Here is an 11868-nt window from a genome sequence, read left to right as displayed (position 1 = left end):
CAGCTGGAGGCGGGGAATGGAGACGGAAGTGTCTCCCCACTGGCCCAGCTGTCATCTAGAAGAGAGAGAGAGAGAAGACCCATTTACACCGGCTGCTTAGGAAACCCAGAAAAAGGGAAAACGCTAAAATATGGCAACATCTTAACGATAAGGTCATGACGGCGAACTGAAGGTAGCTATGTCTGAAATAATGCAATTTCTTTCCAGGTCGCTGATTCGATGGAGCTGCGGTTAAAGGCCTCGCTGCGTTACTTTGATATGTAAAAAATGATGACAAGGATTGGTAAGTGTGTGTGACATTGAACGTACAGGACACGAAACAGACGAGGTCGTTTAAAGAGCCACGCACCGTTTCTAAACTTGCCACTGATAAGGCTGTCGTGTACGCTGGCGAAATTTCGAAAGACGTTAAAGCGGCTGTGGTCGTTTATTGCCTTCTGGGTGGTTTGCAAATACGCTACAACGTCTGCTGGGTTATCGACCATTATCCTAGCTTAGCGGCTTGGTGAAGGGAACTACCCTGGAGACGTCAGCAACACTTTTCCCTGTCTTTAAACGGTTGTTTTTGAAGAGGTCATTGCGGTAAAAGGGATATTAGACGGTGGGTGTACGTGCTGCTCGCCTGAGTGGGGTTTAAAATGGACTCTGCGTGATTAAGAGGGCGCAAGAGCAGCTGTTAGCTTTGCTGCTAGCTGCCTGACGACCTTTGGAGACGTCAGCCTGAGCAGAGCAGGCGTCCAGCAGCCTGAGTTGGTGAGGCTGGGTGTTTTCCGAGCCTGCCTGCCATAGTGTTATATTTCATCCAGGCCTCCCATGGCCTGGCCAGTCAATGATTTAATCTCATTGATTGCATCACAAGACCAGGCAGGCTGCAGCAAAGACACATTCTCTGCGTCTGGTGTGGCTATTTATTTTTTTTTTTATCATTATCTTCAACAATGATCAAATGAACATGATCATGTAATCCGGCCTGTGTCTGTCTGTTCTCTACCCACGTTTTAGGATAAAGAAGACTGTGAAAGCTGAAAACCTACAGGGCGTCCTAAATGGGGGACTACGGCTTTGGAGTTCTGGTGAAGAACGGCAGTGGTAACAAATCTGCTTTCCCTGTTAGGATCCCTCCTCACCTCCAGCCACAGCACCTTCAACACTCCTCCAACCCCCCCAGCCCTCCTTCCTTTGTAAACAACGCCTGCTCCACCAATGGAGGCAGTGCTTGGCTCTTCCCTACCGTAGCCCAGCACGGTAACATGCAAGATGAGATCCTGGAGTCGGACAAGTCCAAAGCCCTGGACCTCCAAGATATGCAGGAGAAGTCCCAAGTTCAGACCCAGCCTCAGACTCTGTCTCCAGGCCAGCAGGAGGTCGGAGGAGGCCTAATGGAGCTTGAGGGTGCCCATCCTGAAGATGGCTCCTTGGAGAAGGGCTCTCTGGAAAGTGGCGTCGGAAAAGAGAAGTTAAGAATCGAGTCTCCGGTGTTGAGCAGCTTTGACTACCAGGACAACCTGGGAATGGCTACAAGTTGTGCACAGTCCACCTCTTCCCCATCTTCGCTGACCAGCTTTAACAACTGGTCCCCTGCTGTTCCATCTAACCAATCTCCTGTTGTCGGGGAAGATGTTGGCGCGTTCTTCGGTCCTGCTGGCTCCAACACAAACGGCCCACCTCTACTTTTCCAGAACTTCTCTCACCACGCCGGGCCTGGCTTCGGTGTAGGAGGTAGTTTCTCACCACAGATTGGACCAGTCACCCAGCACCACCCTCCAACACCCCATCCACATGGTCAAGGGGTTCCGCAGCATCGCCGCTCCCCAGCCAGTCCTCATCAACCCCAGCCTTCCTTCCCGCCACACCCCCATCGTGCTGGACCATTCCCCCAGTTGCCCCATCTTGCTCCTGCTCAAAACAAACCCCCGTCTCCTTGGGGAAGTTACCAGAGTCTGTCCACTCCAACATCCACCTCCTGGAGTCCAGGTGGCTACAGTGGCTGGGGAGGCACACAAGGGGTTCGAGAGTACCGACGGGGCGTCGGGGGAGGGGTGACTAGCCTAAACTCCTACTCCCCTTTGAAGAAATCCTTCCCCAACAACCAGGTAGATGATTACTGAGATCAAATTTGTGAACCTTCTCAGATATTTACCACCATTAAGAAAAATAACAGATCTGGTAATCTATTTTGCAGATTCTCTCGCAGAAGTTCCCCAGAAATACCTCTGGCATCAACCACAAGGGCTGGGTTGAGGACAGCATGAACCGCAATGATAGCGTCTATTCTTTCCAGGTTGGAAGAGAGATAAGTTACTGTATATTAAGCGTGTTTAGAAAGGCTTTTAAAGGAATTTGGAGTCGGTAATTCTTATGTAAACTGTGTATACGTCTCGTGTCGTTTTCAGGGACAAATGTTAATCCTGTTTAGCATGCTAGTCTGTGTCGAATGCAACAAACGGGCCTTTTTAGCAAAACAGGATACGTGACAGCTAAGCCATCCAATTGAATGAATAGAAACTTGTTGAGTGTGTGCTTATGTTCTTAGGCCTTATCTAGATCATTTGGTTAAATGAGAGCAGTCTTATCATCTGGTCTGATCACATGTGCTTCCTCTTGTCCTGATTTAAGAAGTCTTGTGCTCCTCTGCTGCTTTGTGTGCCCTCAGCTCTCTCATGTACTCAGTGGTGCGAGTCTTACATGGTTTGTGTTACATACTGGATGAGTTATAGGGTTTTTATACACATTCTCAAGTGGGATGTCTTTTTTCCTCTCCTTATCACTGTACTGTCACAGGAATTGTCACTGATGGGGTTTTTTTTGTAGTTTGCCATGCCAGATTTTGTAAGCTGCAGTACCTAAAGTGGGAAGCGGCAAGTCTAAATGTTGTGGTTTTTCTCTTCCAGCAGGATAGGACACGGTCTTTTGATGGGTTCAACATGCACTCTCTGGAGAACTCCCTGATTGACATTATGAGGGCTGAACAGGATTCCTTAAAAGGTTGGTTCTCACACCAGCAATTGTTTTCCTTGCAGCTGGCTTTAGACTGAGGCTGAGGATCGGACATGAAACTAAAATAAGTGGCAGTTGATTGGGTTTCATATTTTCATTTGCTTTTGCTAAATGCAGTTGGATACAAGTTCTTTTTGAGTTTTAGTTTGATTCCTAACTTAAACTAAATCTAGATTATAACAATACGAGTCATGCGGTATTTGAATAGTCAAAGAGAACATTTCTTTAACGTTGTGCTACACCAAATACTTTGAAAATATTGAATATTATTGCCATGCAATTAATTTGTCATTAATCGTGATTATAAATTTATAACAACACCCTAAACAGACTTTAAAACTCTTTATTCCAAGTCATGTCATTATTGTAAAAACCACAAACATCCACATGTCTAGCTTGTTTTTTTTTATGTCAAGCAGCAATAATGGCTACAAGGATTATTACACAGTACTAGAACTGGGCTTGGGCTTTTTTATGTATTTTTATTTTTATAAAAACTAAAAGTGTTGCATGATGCCATCATTCCACGTGGGAAGGGGATGAATCCCTCACATAAAACTTAGTGATGGCTGCAATAAAAAAACATTTATTGCTCTTCCAGCACTTTATCTCAATGAATCTTTTACACACAGCACAGTGCAACCTTGAAAACACTGCTACAGCATTTTAATGTCCAAAATGCTAAAAAAAATTACAGCATTAGTCTCTCGCTATCAGTGACTATCCAAGTGATTTAGCACATTTTGTGAATACAGCATAACTCGACTGTAACTTGTTCCTTGTTCATGATAATCAAATTTTTCTCCTGTTTTTATGAACTCTTAAGAATATTGATATTTACAACTAATCCTGGTGTTAAAATCACATTTAAATTAGTAGCACAACATTAAAAGGGGTTTCAGTTCAGTCTGCCTTACAGCACAGTATTGGTTGGGTGAAATATTTTTCAATTATTTCTGAGTGTTGCAGGGACAACATTGATTGTATAGAAGATATAACATTTTTATCAGTGTTTTCAACATTTTATTTCAGGTGTGTATATCAAGGAGCATGAGAGAACAGACTGAAGATATTATTTAGTGGTACTTAATATTTAATATCTTACCAAATATTGCATCTAAGCAGTTTTTATATTGCAGTGGATATACATTCTGATTCGGTGTATTTTGCAGATTTGGCTCAGTTTTACAGGAAAAGCCTGAGAGGATTTTACCTTTGCAGCACGTTACCGATTCAAAAATACTGTTTCGGGTCGCGTTTTTTTTCAAAACATTCAAATCCTTGAGGCAATATTTTCTGAGGTCTCCGATATATATTTACTTTTATTTCTTTTTGTCTTTCAGGACGCTACACTTTCCCACATCAGGGTGGAGATGTGTCTCTACCTTTGAATGGTATGCAACATGATATGTAGTACTAAAGCCAAGCTGGGGCTTGAAATTGGCTTGATTTTTGTTTGCCACATGCAAAGAAAAATCTGAACCTAATTTTTTTTTAATTCTCATGTTGATTTCTGCATTTTTAATTTTACATTTAATTTTAATTTGTAAATTGGGAAAAAACCCCCCAAAAAAACAGGAAGGGAAAACTCATTCTGGATGTGGCACAGCCATTTTGAACCTAAACCCATGATGGATAAAAGAAGAGAACTACAACAAAAAAAATACAGTGTGTTGTAATTTAATCGATAACTTTATGACGTTTTCTGGCAGAGTTGAACAAACAGTCCAGTCTTACTGCAAGATTTGAAAAAAATGCTGATTGCCCCTTCAAGGTTAAAAGAAAACTAAAACTACTGTAAATTACACTTATTTAGGGAAAACATGCAAAATCTTCTGTAAATTCCGATTGGATGTGGCTTTAAAAGAAATTTTAGCTGGTGATCAATACATTTCAAGCCCTGGTAGCGTCTTTGTTTTTTTAAACTTCTTTTTTTTTTTTTTGTGTCTTAAAACTTATTTCAAGAGTGTTTTGTGTTTTACATGCAGCAAGAAGTTATGGCAGAAGACGAGGTAAAGCTAATGAATGTGTCTTGTTCTCCCTGATAAATTGTTGTCCCCTGTTTGTTTTTGTTGTTTTTTTGGGGGGGTTAGATCTTAATTTTTATCGTCCTCTCCTCAAAATAATGTCAGGGAGCCTTTCTGTTTGGCTTTACAGATTTCTTACCTTACCAAGAATTCAACCAGCTTCTTGAGAACTAAATGATCAGTTCTAATACTCACTTTTACCCAATCAAAAAGATAAATAATCTGAAATAAAAGCAACGGGTTAAAACCCGTTTTCCTCTTTCTTCTGCTGGTTCCTTGATATTTCATTATTTTTCATTCAAACCAAACTTTGCCCTTTATTTCCCTTTCTTGTTGCCGTTTTGATTTCTGTTTAACATCACTTGTGTCAAGTCAGCAATTTCATCCAAGTGATTTTTCTCTGTCAGGCCACTCATCTCTGTTCCCCATGGAGGACGAGCGCTCCTTTGGAGAGGATGAGTCCGGTGACCAGGGGCTCGCTGGCCTGGGCTCTGCCCACTGCTTCCCACACCTCAACGGTGAACGTGTGGAGCGTTACTCCCGCAAAGTGTTTGTTGGAGGCCTCCCTCCGGACATAGACGAAGGTAAAAACGTTTGTAAATACGCAAGTACATTTATTATTTAGTTAGAAAGCGGTAGTTGTGCTGGAGATTACGTCTGACTTTGAGTTCTGTTTGCCCAGATGAAATCACTGCCAGTTTCCGCCGATTTGGTCATCTCTTTGTTGATTGGCCCCACAAGGCAGAGAGCAAGTCTTATTTTCCACCAAAAGGTGAGTTAAGTGTGCCTCACTTTCTTGTTTATTTATTTATTTATTTATTTATTTATTTTTGACCAAAAGTATCTGTTCATTTAAATCACGCTCCTGATTCTGGCTGTACAACTCCTTCCAGGATATGCATTCCTGCTGTTTCAAGATGAAAGCTCTGTGCAGGCACTGATTGACGCCTGTATTCAGGAGGATGGGAAACTGTACCTGTGCGTCTCCAGTCCCACCATCAAAGACAAGCCTGTGAGTGTTTTTTTTTTTTTTTTTTAACTCCTGATGCATAAATATACACTCCTAGACTGGAATCAAAACTCATTTTTGGGATGCATCTGTACTTTCTGGTTTTCTGCTAGAATTTAACCTCATACAGCTAAATAATATTCATGTACAGTATTGTATATGTCTGTCCCCTTTTTAATTTTATTTATTTTTTATATATATTTTGCATATTTTTCCATCACCACTTTTGTTTTTCTCCCAGTTACTGAATTTTCCGTTATTATGCTTGCGTACAGCTTCCAGAGCAATAACGGTTTGTGGCTCACCGTAACACTGAAGGCTCTGTGACTCTCTCCTTGACTTGTCAGCTGTCTTTCCAGTGATTATGTAAAGCTAAAAATAAGTCTTCTGTATTAAAAGTCCTCTTTTATACTTAGTTTTGTACAATCTGTAAACTTTCAGTAACTTTTTATTTTTTTTATTTTGGCTCATAAACATCTGTTTAATCATCAAAATTAGCAGAAATGTCCACTTGAAGTTTGTCACTGTGTAGTGAAATTTGAATTGCCTTTCTGATATTTTATATGTATTTACATGGAGCTTTATTTGCTTTTTGTAGGTCCAGATTCGACCCTGGAACCTTAACGACAGTGACTTTGTAATGGACGGCTCTCAGCCGTTGGACCCAAGGAAGACTATCTTCGTAGGAGGTGTACCTCGCCCCCTACGTGCAGGTGAATGAGCAGAGTTTAGTAGGCCTAAGCGAAAGGCATTTTAATAACGTGTGTTTTATTGTTCTGTCTAGTTGAGCTCGCTATGATCATGGATCGTCTGTATGGGGGGGTGTGCTACGCTGGGATTGACACGGATCCTGAACTGAAGTATCCAAAAGGCGCGGGGAGAGTGGCCTTCTCCAATCAGCAGAGCTACATTGCAGCCATCAGTGCCCGATTTGTTCAACTGCAACACGGGGAGATTGATAAACGGGTCAGTTGATCCATCTCGTGCTTAGTCTGCCTTTTCTTCATGCTGCAGTTTGGGTCGCCATCTTGACGGTTTCTCCTCTCCCCTCAGGTGGAAGTGAAGCCATATGTCCTGGATGACCAGCTGTGCGACGAGTGCCAGGGCACGCGCTGCGGGGGGAAGTTCGCTCCTTTCTTCTGCGCCAACGTGACCTGCCTGCAGTACTACTGCGAGTACTGCTGGGCGGCCATCCACTCCCGGGCCGGACGCGAGTTCCACAAGCCGCTGGTGAAGGAAGGAGGGGACCGACCGCGACACATCTCCTTCCGCTGGAACTAAGGCTAGAGGGAGGGACCAACGCATGATCAGGGGAGGGAGAGACAAAAACTAGGGGAGGGGTATATAGGCTGTAGTATGAAAAATAAATGCACTTTTCTTTTAAGTTAAAAAAACAAAAAAAAAACTAATTTATTTTTTTTATTTTTTTAAATTTGGCCGTCTAAAAGAAGTTAACAGAAAAGAGTCGAATCCCATTTATGTTTTGACATTAAGTGTGCATGAGCATATGGATGCATTAGATTTGAATTTAGATGGTTTTTGTTTTTTTTTTGTTTTGTTTTTTTCTACCTGAGTGTACTTTTTGTTTTCTTGTTAGTTGGCAAAGCTGCTTACATTTGTTGTTGAAAATAACATAAGATTTAACTGAGGTTTGATCACGCCTGATTCAGTACACAAACTGTGGAAGTTGAGTTTATGAAAAGGCGCATTTTTCCTTACTTTGTGCTTGCAGGATTTAAGAACAACTGTACCATTTACCAAAGGTTGAGTGCAAATGGTTGGAACTCTTGTTTCGGATGGATGGATTTACTTTTTCCAAGTAGATTAGTGAATAGCCTCTGGTCACGGTAAAAAAAAAAACACAAAAAAAAACGTTGCAAAACAAAAATCCTCCCTCAAGTTTGGCACACGTTTAAGATTGTTGGCATAAACTTTTAGGTCTTGGTTTAAAAGTTAACACTTGGAACCAGAAAGAGCAAACCAAAGAATGGCCTAAATCTGTAGTCCAAACAGTCATTGATCTGGGGGTTGACGTTGAAGTGGTCCTCTTGTTGGTTAACGGAGGCAAGGCTGGGGTTTCAGTTTGTAGTTTTCAGCTGATAAAAGACACGGCCCTCAGGGCTCAGGTATTGGCAGTAGTATTTATTCACTTTATATCGTCAGGGATCTTAGCACTGGAAGCTAATGTAGTACTAACTAATGGGAATGCACAGTCCAGTCTCCCTGAGCTGTCCTCATGGTGTACCACTGCACGCTCTACCGTGACTGGAGCTCTCTATCACAAGTGTTGCGGTTGGATTATGGTAGTAGCTTGAATTTGCTGTCACAGAGATAAAGATATTATTTTATACATGGCCTGCTGATTTTTGTACAGTGTTTTATAGCTGATTATTTTGTCATGAACATATATACATTTATTATGCACTACTTTTTCTAAATATTTTTTTCAATTGTCATTTTAGGCACATTTTTCACAAATGGGAGAACTCCTTTTGCAATACCTCATTTTTTTCACTTTGTGGAGAAATAATTTTGTACCTTTGTTACTAAGAGATCTGCATTTATGGTAAATTTCATTTAAAGAAAGTGATTAATATAATTTTTCAATTAGCTTTTATATATTTAAGTGCTGGTAAATCTGAAAAATTGTCTGTTGCATTGGTGTAATTCTGTAGATAAAAGGAAAAAAAAAAAAAGTAAACAGAAAAAATGAGGCTTTTCAGAAGCCTGTCGTATACAGTTCTCTCTCCTAATAAATATTATTACAGGATCCTAAGGCATGGCAAGACCTTTCTAAACTGATTTTGATAGTATTGAGTATAATCTGATATTTTTCTCCTTGGTGTAGTCGATAAGAGTCTCATAAAACTAAATGTTTGGCTTTCAACAATGTAAAATCTTCCCTTTTGCCACCAGAGTGGATATCACCTGTTTTCAATCTTTAGATCTTCTTTCTGAAACTGCCTGTTAGTTCTACTTATTCTCGGCATGCATAAGAGATAACACGGCTAGTCATAATGCAGGACCTAATGTAATGCACTAGATCTCCTCCTTTTTTTTTTTTTTTTTCTTCTTTTTTTTTTTAAAAGGAAAAAAAAAAAATCTTTTCCTTATCTCGTTGAGATTGCCTCTCTTGTAGCGTCTCTCTACACGATGGAGTCTGCCTTCCTTTACACAGACATGTTTATGCAATATAAACTGTAACAACACGTTGGATGTGTTTTTTGTAATGTATTGGACACTCAGTAGGACATAGGTGAGGAGACATGATCACTTGACTCCCCCCTCAGCCCCTCCTCCTCCTCCTCCTTTGTGATGTGGCATGCTTTGGGACATAACCTGAATGTTATTTAATGTTGCAAGTTAACTTTGAGCCATTACGTGCAATACTTCTTTCCAGAAACAGTTCTCCGCAGTGTACGTCATTCAATCATATAAATCATATAAATCATGCAGTCTTTTACTTTTTTTTTTTTTTTTTAATTTCCTATTGTTCATGCTGATGTTTGTGAAAATAAAAAAAAAATAATAATAATTTATACCTAAATTTATTTTGTAAACATTAGTTTTGTGCTTCTTGTTTTGCTACTACCATGCTACTGTGATTGAAAACATTGTATATACAAGGTTGATGATGTATTTGGCATTTGCTATATTTTCAACTGAAATGTATAACATAATTTTGATCCGAACTTTTGTTATCTTTTTATTTTGGGGTGAAGTGTTATACTCTATCCAGTTTGAATTGCTGTAACAAACTTCACATTTTCACATGGAAAAAAAAAAAGAACATTGATTATGTCTTAGTATATAGCTTGATTGCTAAATTTCAATAGTTTTTAATTGAATGCTGGGAAGGTTATATTTATTAACTCTTTTTTTTTTTCTTTTTACCTGATACTTTGATTTTTACGAACTCATTTCACCTTTATATGTAAGTTCCAATTTTTATATTTTCTTCCTGATTAATTTTCGCTACAATGCAGACGTCAGTTTTTATAGTTGGTTTGTAGTATTGAAGTAAAAGACCTAAAGTCATAAATTAATTTGCTGCCAACTGTTTGTAACTGTATGCATACATTTGAAGTATTTGTAATGTGAGATGTTGAATGAATAAAACAGCTGTGAGGAAGAAAATTATTCATTTCTTTAGAGTTTTTTTTGTTGTTGTTCCTTCTTGTCTCCCTCCATTTTGTTGAGCTAACAGTGCCACCTGCTGGTTTCCTGTGGTAACGCGCCTTTTAAAATCCCATTTGTTCTGTTTGCAGGATGCCGCCTGTTAAGTACGTACCCCGGTTCGGGTCTCAGTTGAGCTCCAGTCAAAGAACCGAACTTGGATCGGACCAGTTGGTTACATCAACTCCCCCCGAGACTGATGAGCTGGGAAAGAAGCGGAATAAAAAGATACGTGAAAAAGCAGAGAAGCCACGTTTAAAAGTCAAATTTCCAAATCTTAAAAGCCGCGCTGTGAGTCCAAAGGCCACCACGGATGCAAAAACATCGACAAAATGGATGCTAAAGTCGTCCTCAAGTAAAAACAATCCTTCCCTAAACCAAGTGAAACAAACTGAGTGTAATATTAATATTCTCTGAAAATCGCAAGCTAGTTTGTATTAGCTAGGTGACAAACATCAGCGCTAGAGAGGAGTTGAGGGCACCAAACCAGGGGAACTAGCATTAGCTTAGCCAGTCATTACTAAAATGAAACATTGTAATGAATGGAAAAACATACTTTCAAAGCTAAGATATCTGCTATCTGTGTGTGACATGATAAAATGAAGTCTTAATTTCTCGGGAATTCAAACGGGGTTTGAAAACGTGGCTTTTTGAAAATAGTCATAGCAACATGTGCTCTTAAAGTAATGGTCAAGGGGATTTTTATTTATTTTTTTTTAATTTGGGTAAAATATAGATATTAAAAAATATATATTTTTTAAGTTGTGGGAAGTCTTGCCTTAAAGCTCTTAAGTAAGTAGCAATTAGTTGTACAACGCAAAAATTAAAAATTTTTCAAAAATTGAAAAACCTGTATTGAAGTATTGAATATATTGTATGTTTAGTGTTTAAATTTCACAAGAAATCTGGGGTTTTGTCATCAGGTGCCAGCACTTCCTCTGCTCTAGTCGATGGAGATGTCTTCTCTTTCACCCAAAGATCCAGCACCCAGCCTACAAATGAAAAGGAGAAGGTAGGCTTTATAAAGTGTATCAGTTGATAACTATCCGCCAATTAATGCAACATCAGCCAGTAAATCACCACAAACGTAAACGGGAATTAGATTAAGAAAGAAAACAAGCTAATATAAAAGTTACACTAATGTACTTTGTCATTTACGTAAAGCTAAGTAAATTGAGTTAAATTTCATATTTGATGAAGTGTAGAATAGTTGTAAAACAAAAAACTACTTTGAGAAGATGAATAAAATTAATAACTTTGAGATGAAATTAAATTGACTGCATTGTTTGACTACAATAAAATGGACTGTATGTACAACCTTTTCGGTTTATTTAAAAGTGTTGAAACATTTCACCCTTCCTGTGTGTCCACTGTGATTGGTAGGCCAAGCTCTCAGTTCTCCGAACCATCTCCAAGATGCTGGAGGAGAACCGACGTATCAGACAAAGGCTTTCTTCCCTCAGCCAGGCCATCTGAGGATGATGACTGGTTCTCAACCTCAGAACCTCTTCGTTAACGTCCTAATGTTAATATAGAGGAAGTGTACGGATGGATGTGTTCTTTAAGAAAAGATTGTTTAAACGCTGTTAGATCTTAGAGTAGTTCGGTGCTTCTTATAGCAGATTCCAGGGGATGTTTTTCAAGCTAAAATCATTTTTA

The 11868-nt window shown here is 39.6% G+C and overlaps 1 protein-coding gene across 8 annotated transcripts; it reads left to right on the top strand.

Moving 5' to 3' along the window:
* LOC122837535 (cytoplasmic polyadenylation element-binding protein 4-like) lies at window positions 1-10173 on the top strand. Of its 8 annotated transcripts, none has more exons than XM_044127948.1 (12): window positions 1-172; window positions 1003-2093; window positions 2183-2281; window positions 2895-2985; window positions 4341-4391; window positions 4986-5009; window positions 5432-5608; window positions 5707-5796; window positions 5918-6036; window positions 6632-6746; window positions 6818-6999; window positions 7087-10173. In XM_044127948.1, exons 2-12 carry the CDS (start codon window positions 1047-1049, stop codon window positions 7312-7314), a joined length of 2223 nt encoding a protein of 740 aa, XP_043983883.1. In that variant the 5' UTR covers window positions 1-172; window positions 1003-1046; the 3' UTR covers window positions 7315-10173. The 8 variants fall into 8 exon arrangements, with proteins under 8 accessions (XP_043983883.1, XP_043983880.1, XP_043983884.1 ...); XM_044127945.1 differs by having other exon boundaries at window positions 2892-2985; XM_044127949.1 differs by having other exon boundaries at window positions 1-283.
* Window positions 10174-11868: the final 1695 nt, after the last annotated feature.

This window comes from Gambusia affinis, linkage group LG09 (genome assembly GCF_019740435.1).
Source record: "Gambusia affinis linkage group LG09, SWU_Gaff_1.0, whole genome shotgun sequence".
Taxonomy (NCBI): domain Eukaryota; kingdom Metazoa; phylum Chordata; class Actinopteri; order Cyprinodontiformes; family Poeciliidae; genus Gambusia; species Gambusia affinis.
This window is presented reverse-complemented; position numbering and strand designations above follow the sequence as displayed.

Bases quoted from the DNA above. Each gene is read 5' to 3' on its own strand.
- LOC122837535 (XM_044127945.1), top strand. From the start codon at position 1,047: ATGGGGGACTACGGCTTTGGAGTTCTGGTGAAGAACGGCAGTGGTAAC. The intron at 5,010-5,431 runs GTAAAGCTAATG...TTTCTCTGTCAG, and splicing joins AAGTTATGGCAGAAGACGAG to GCCACTCATCTCTGTTCCCC. The intron at 6,747-6,817 runs GTGAATGAGCAG...TGTTCTGTCTAG, and splicing joins ACCTCGCCCCCTACGTGCAG to TTGAGCTCGCTATGATCATG.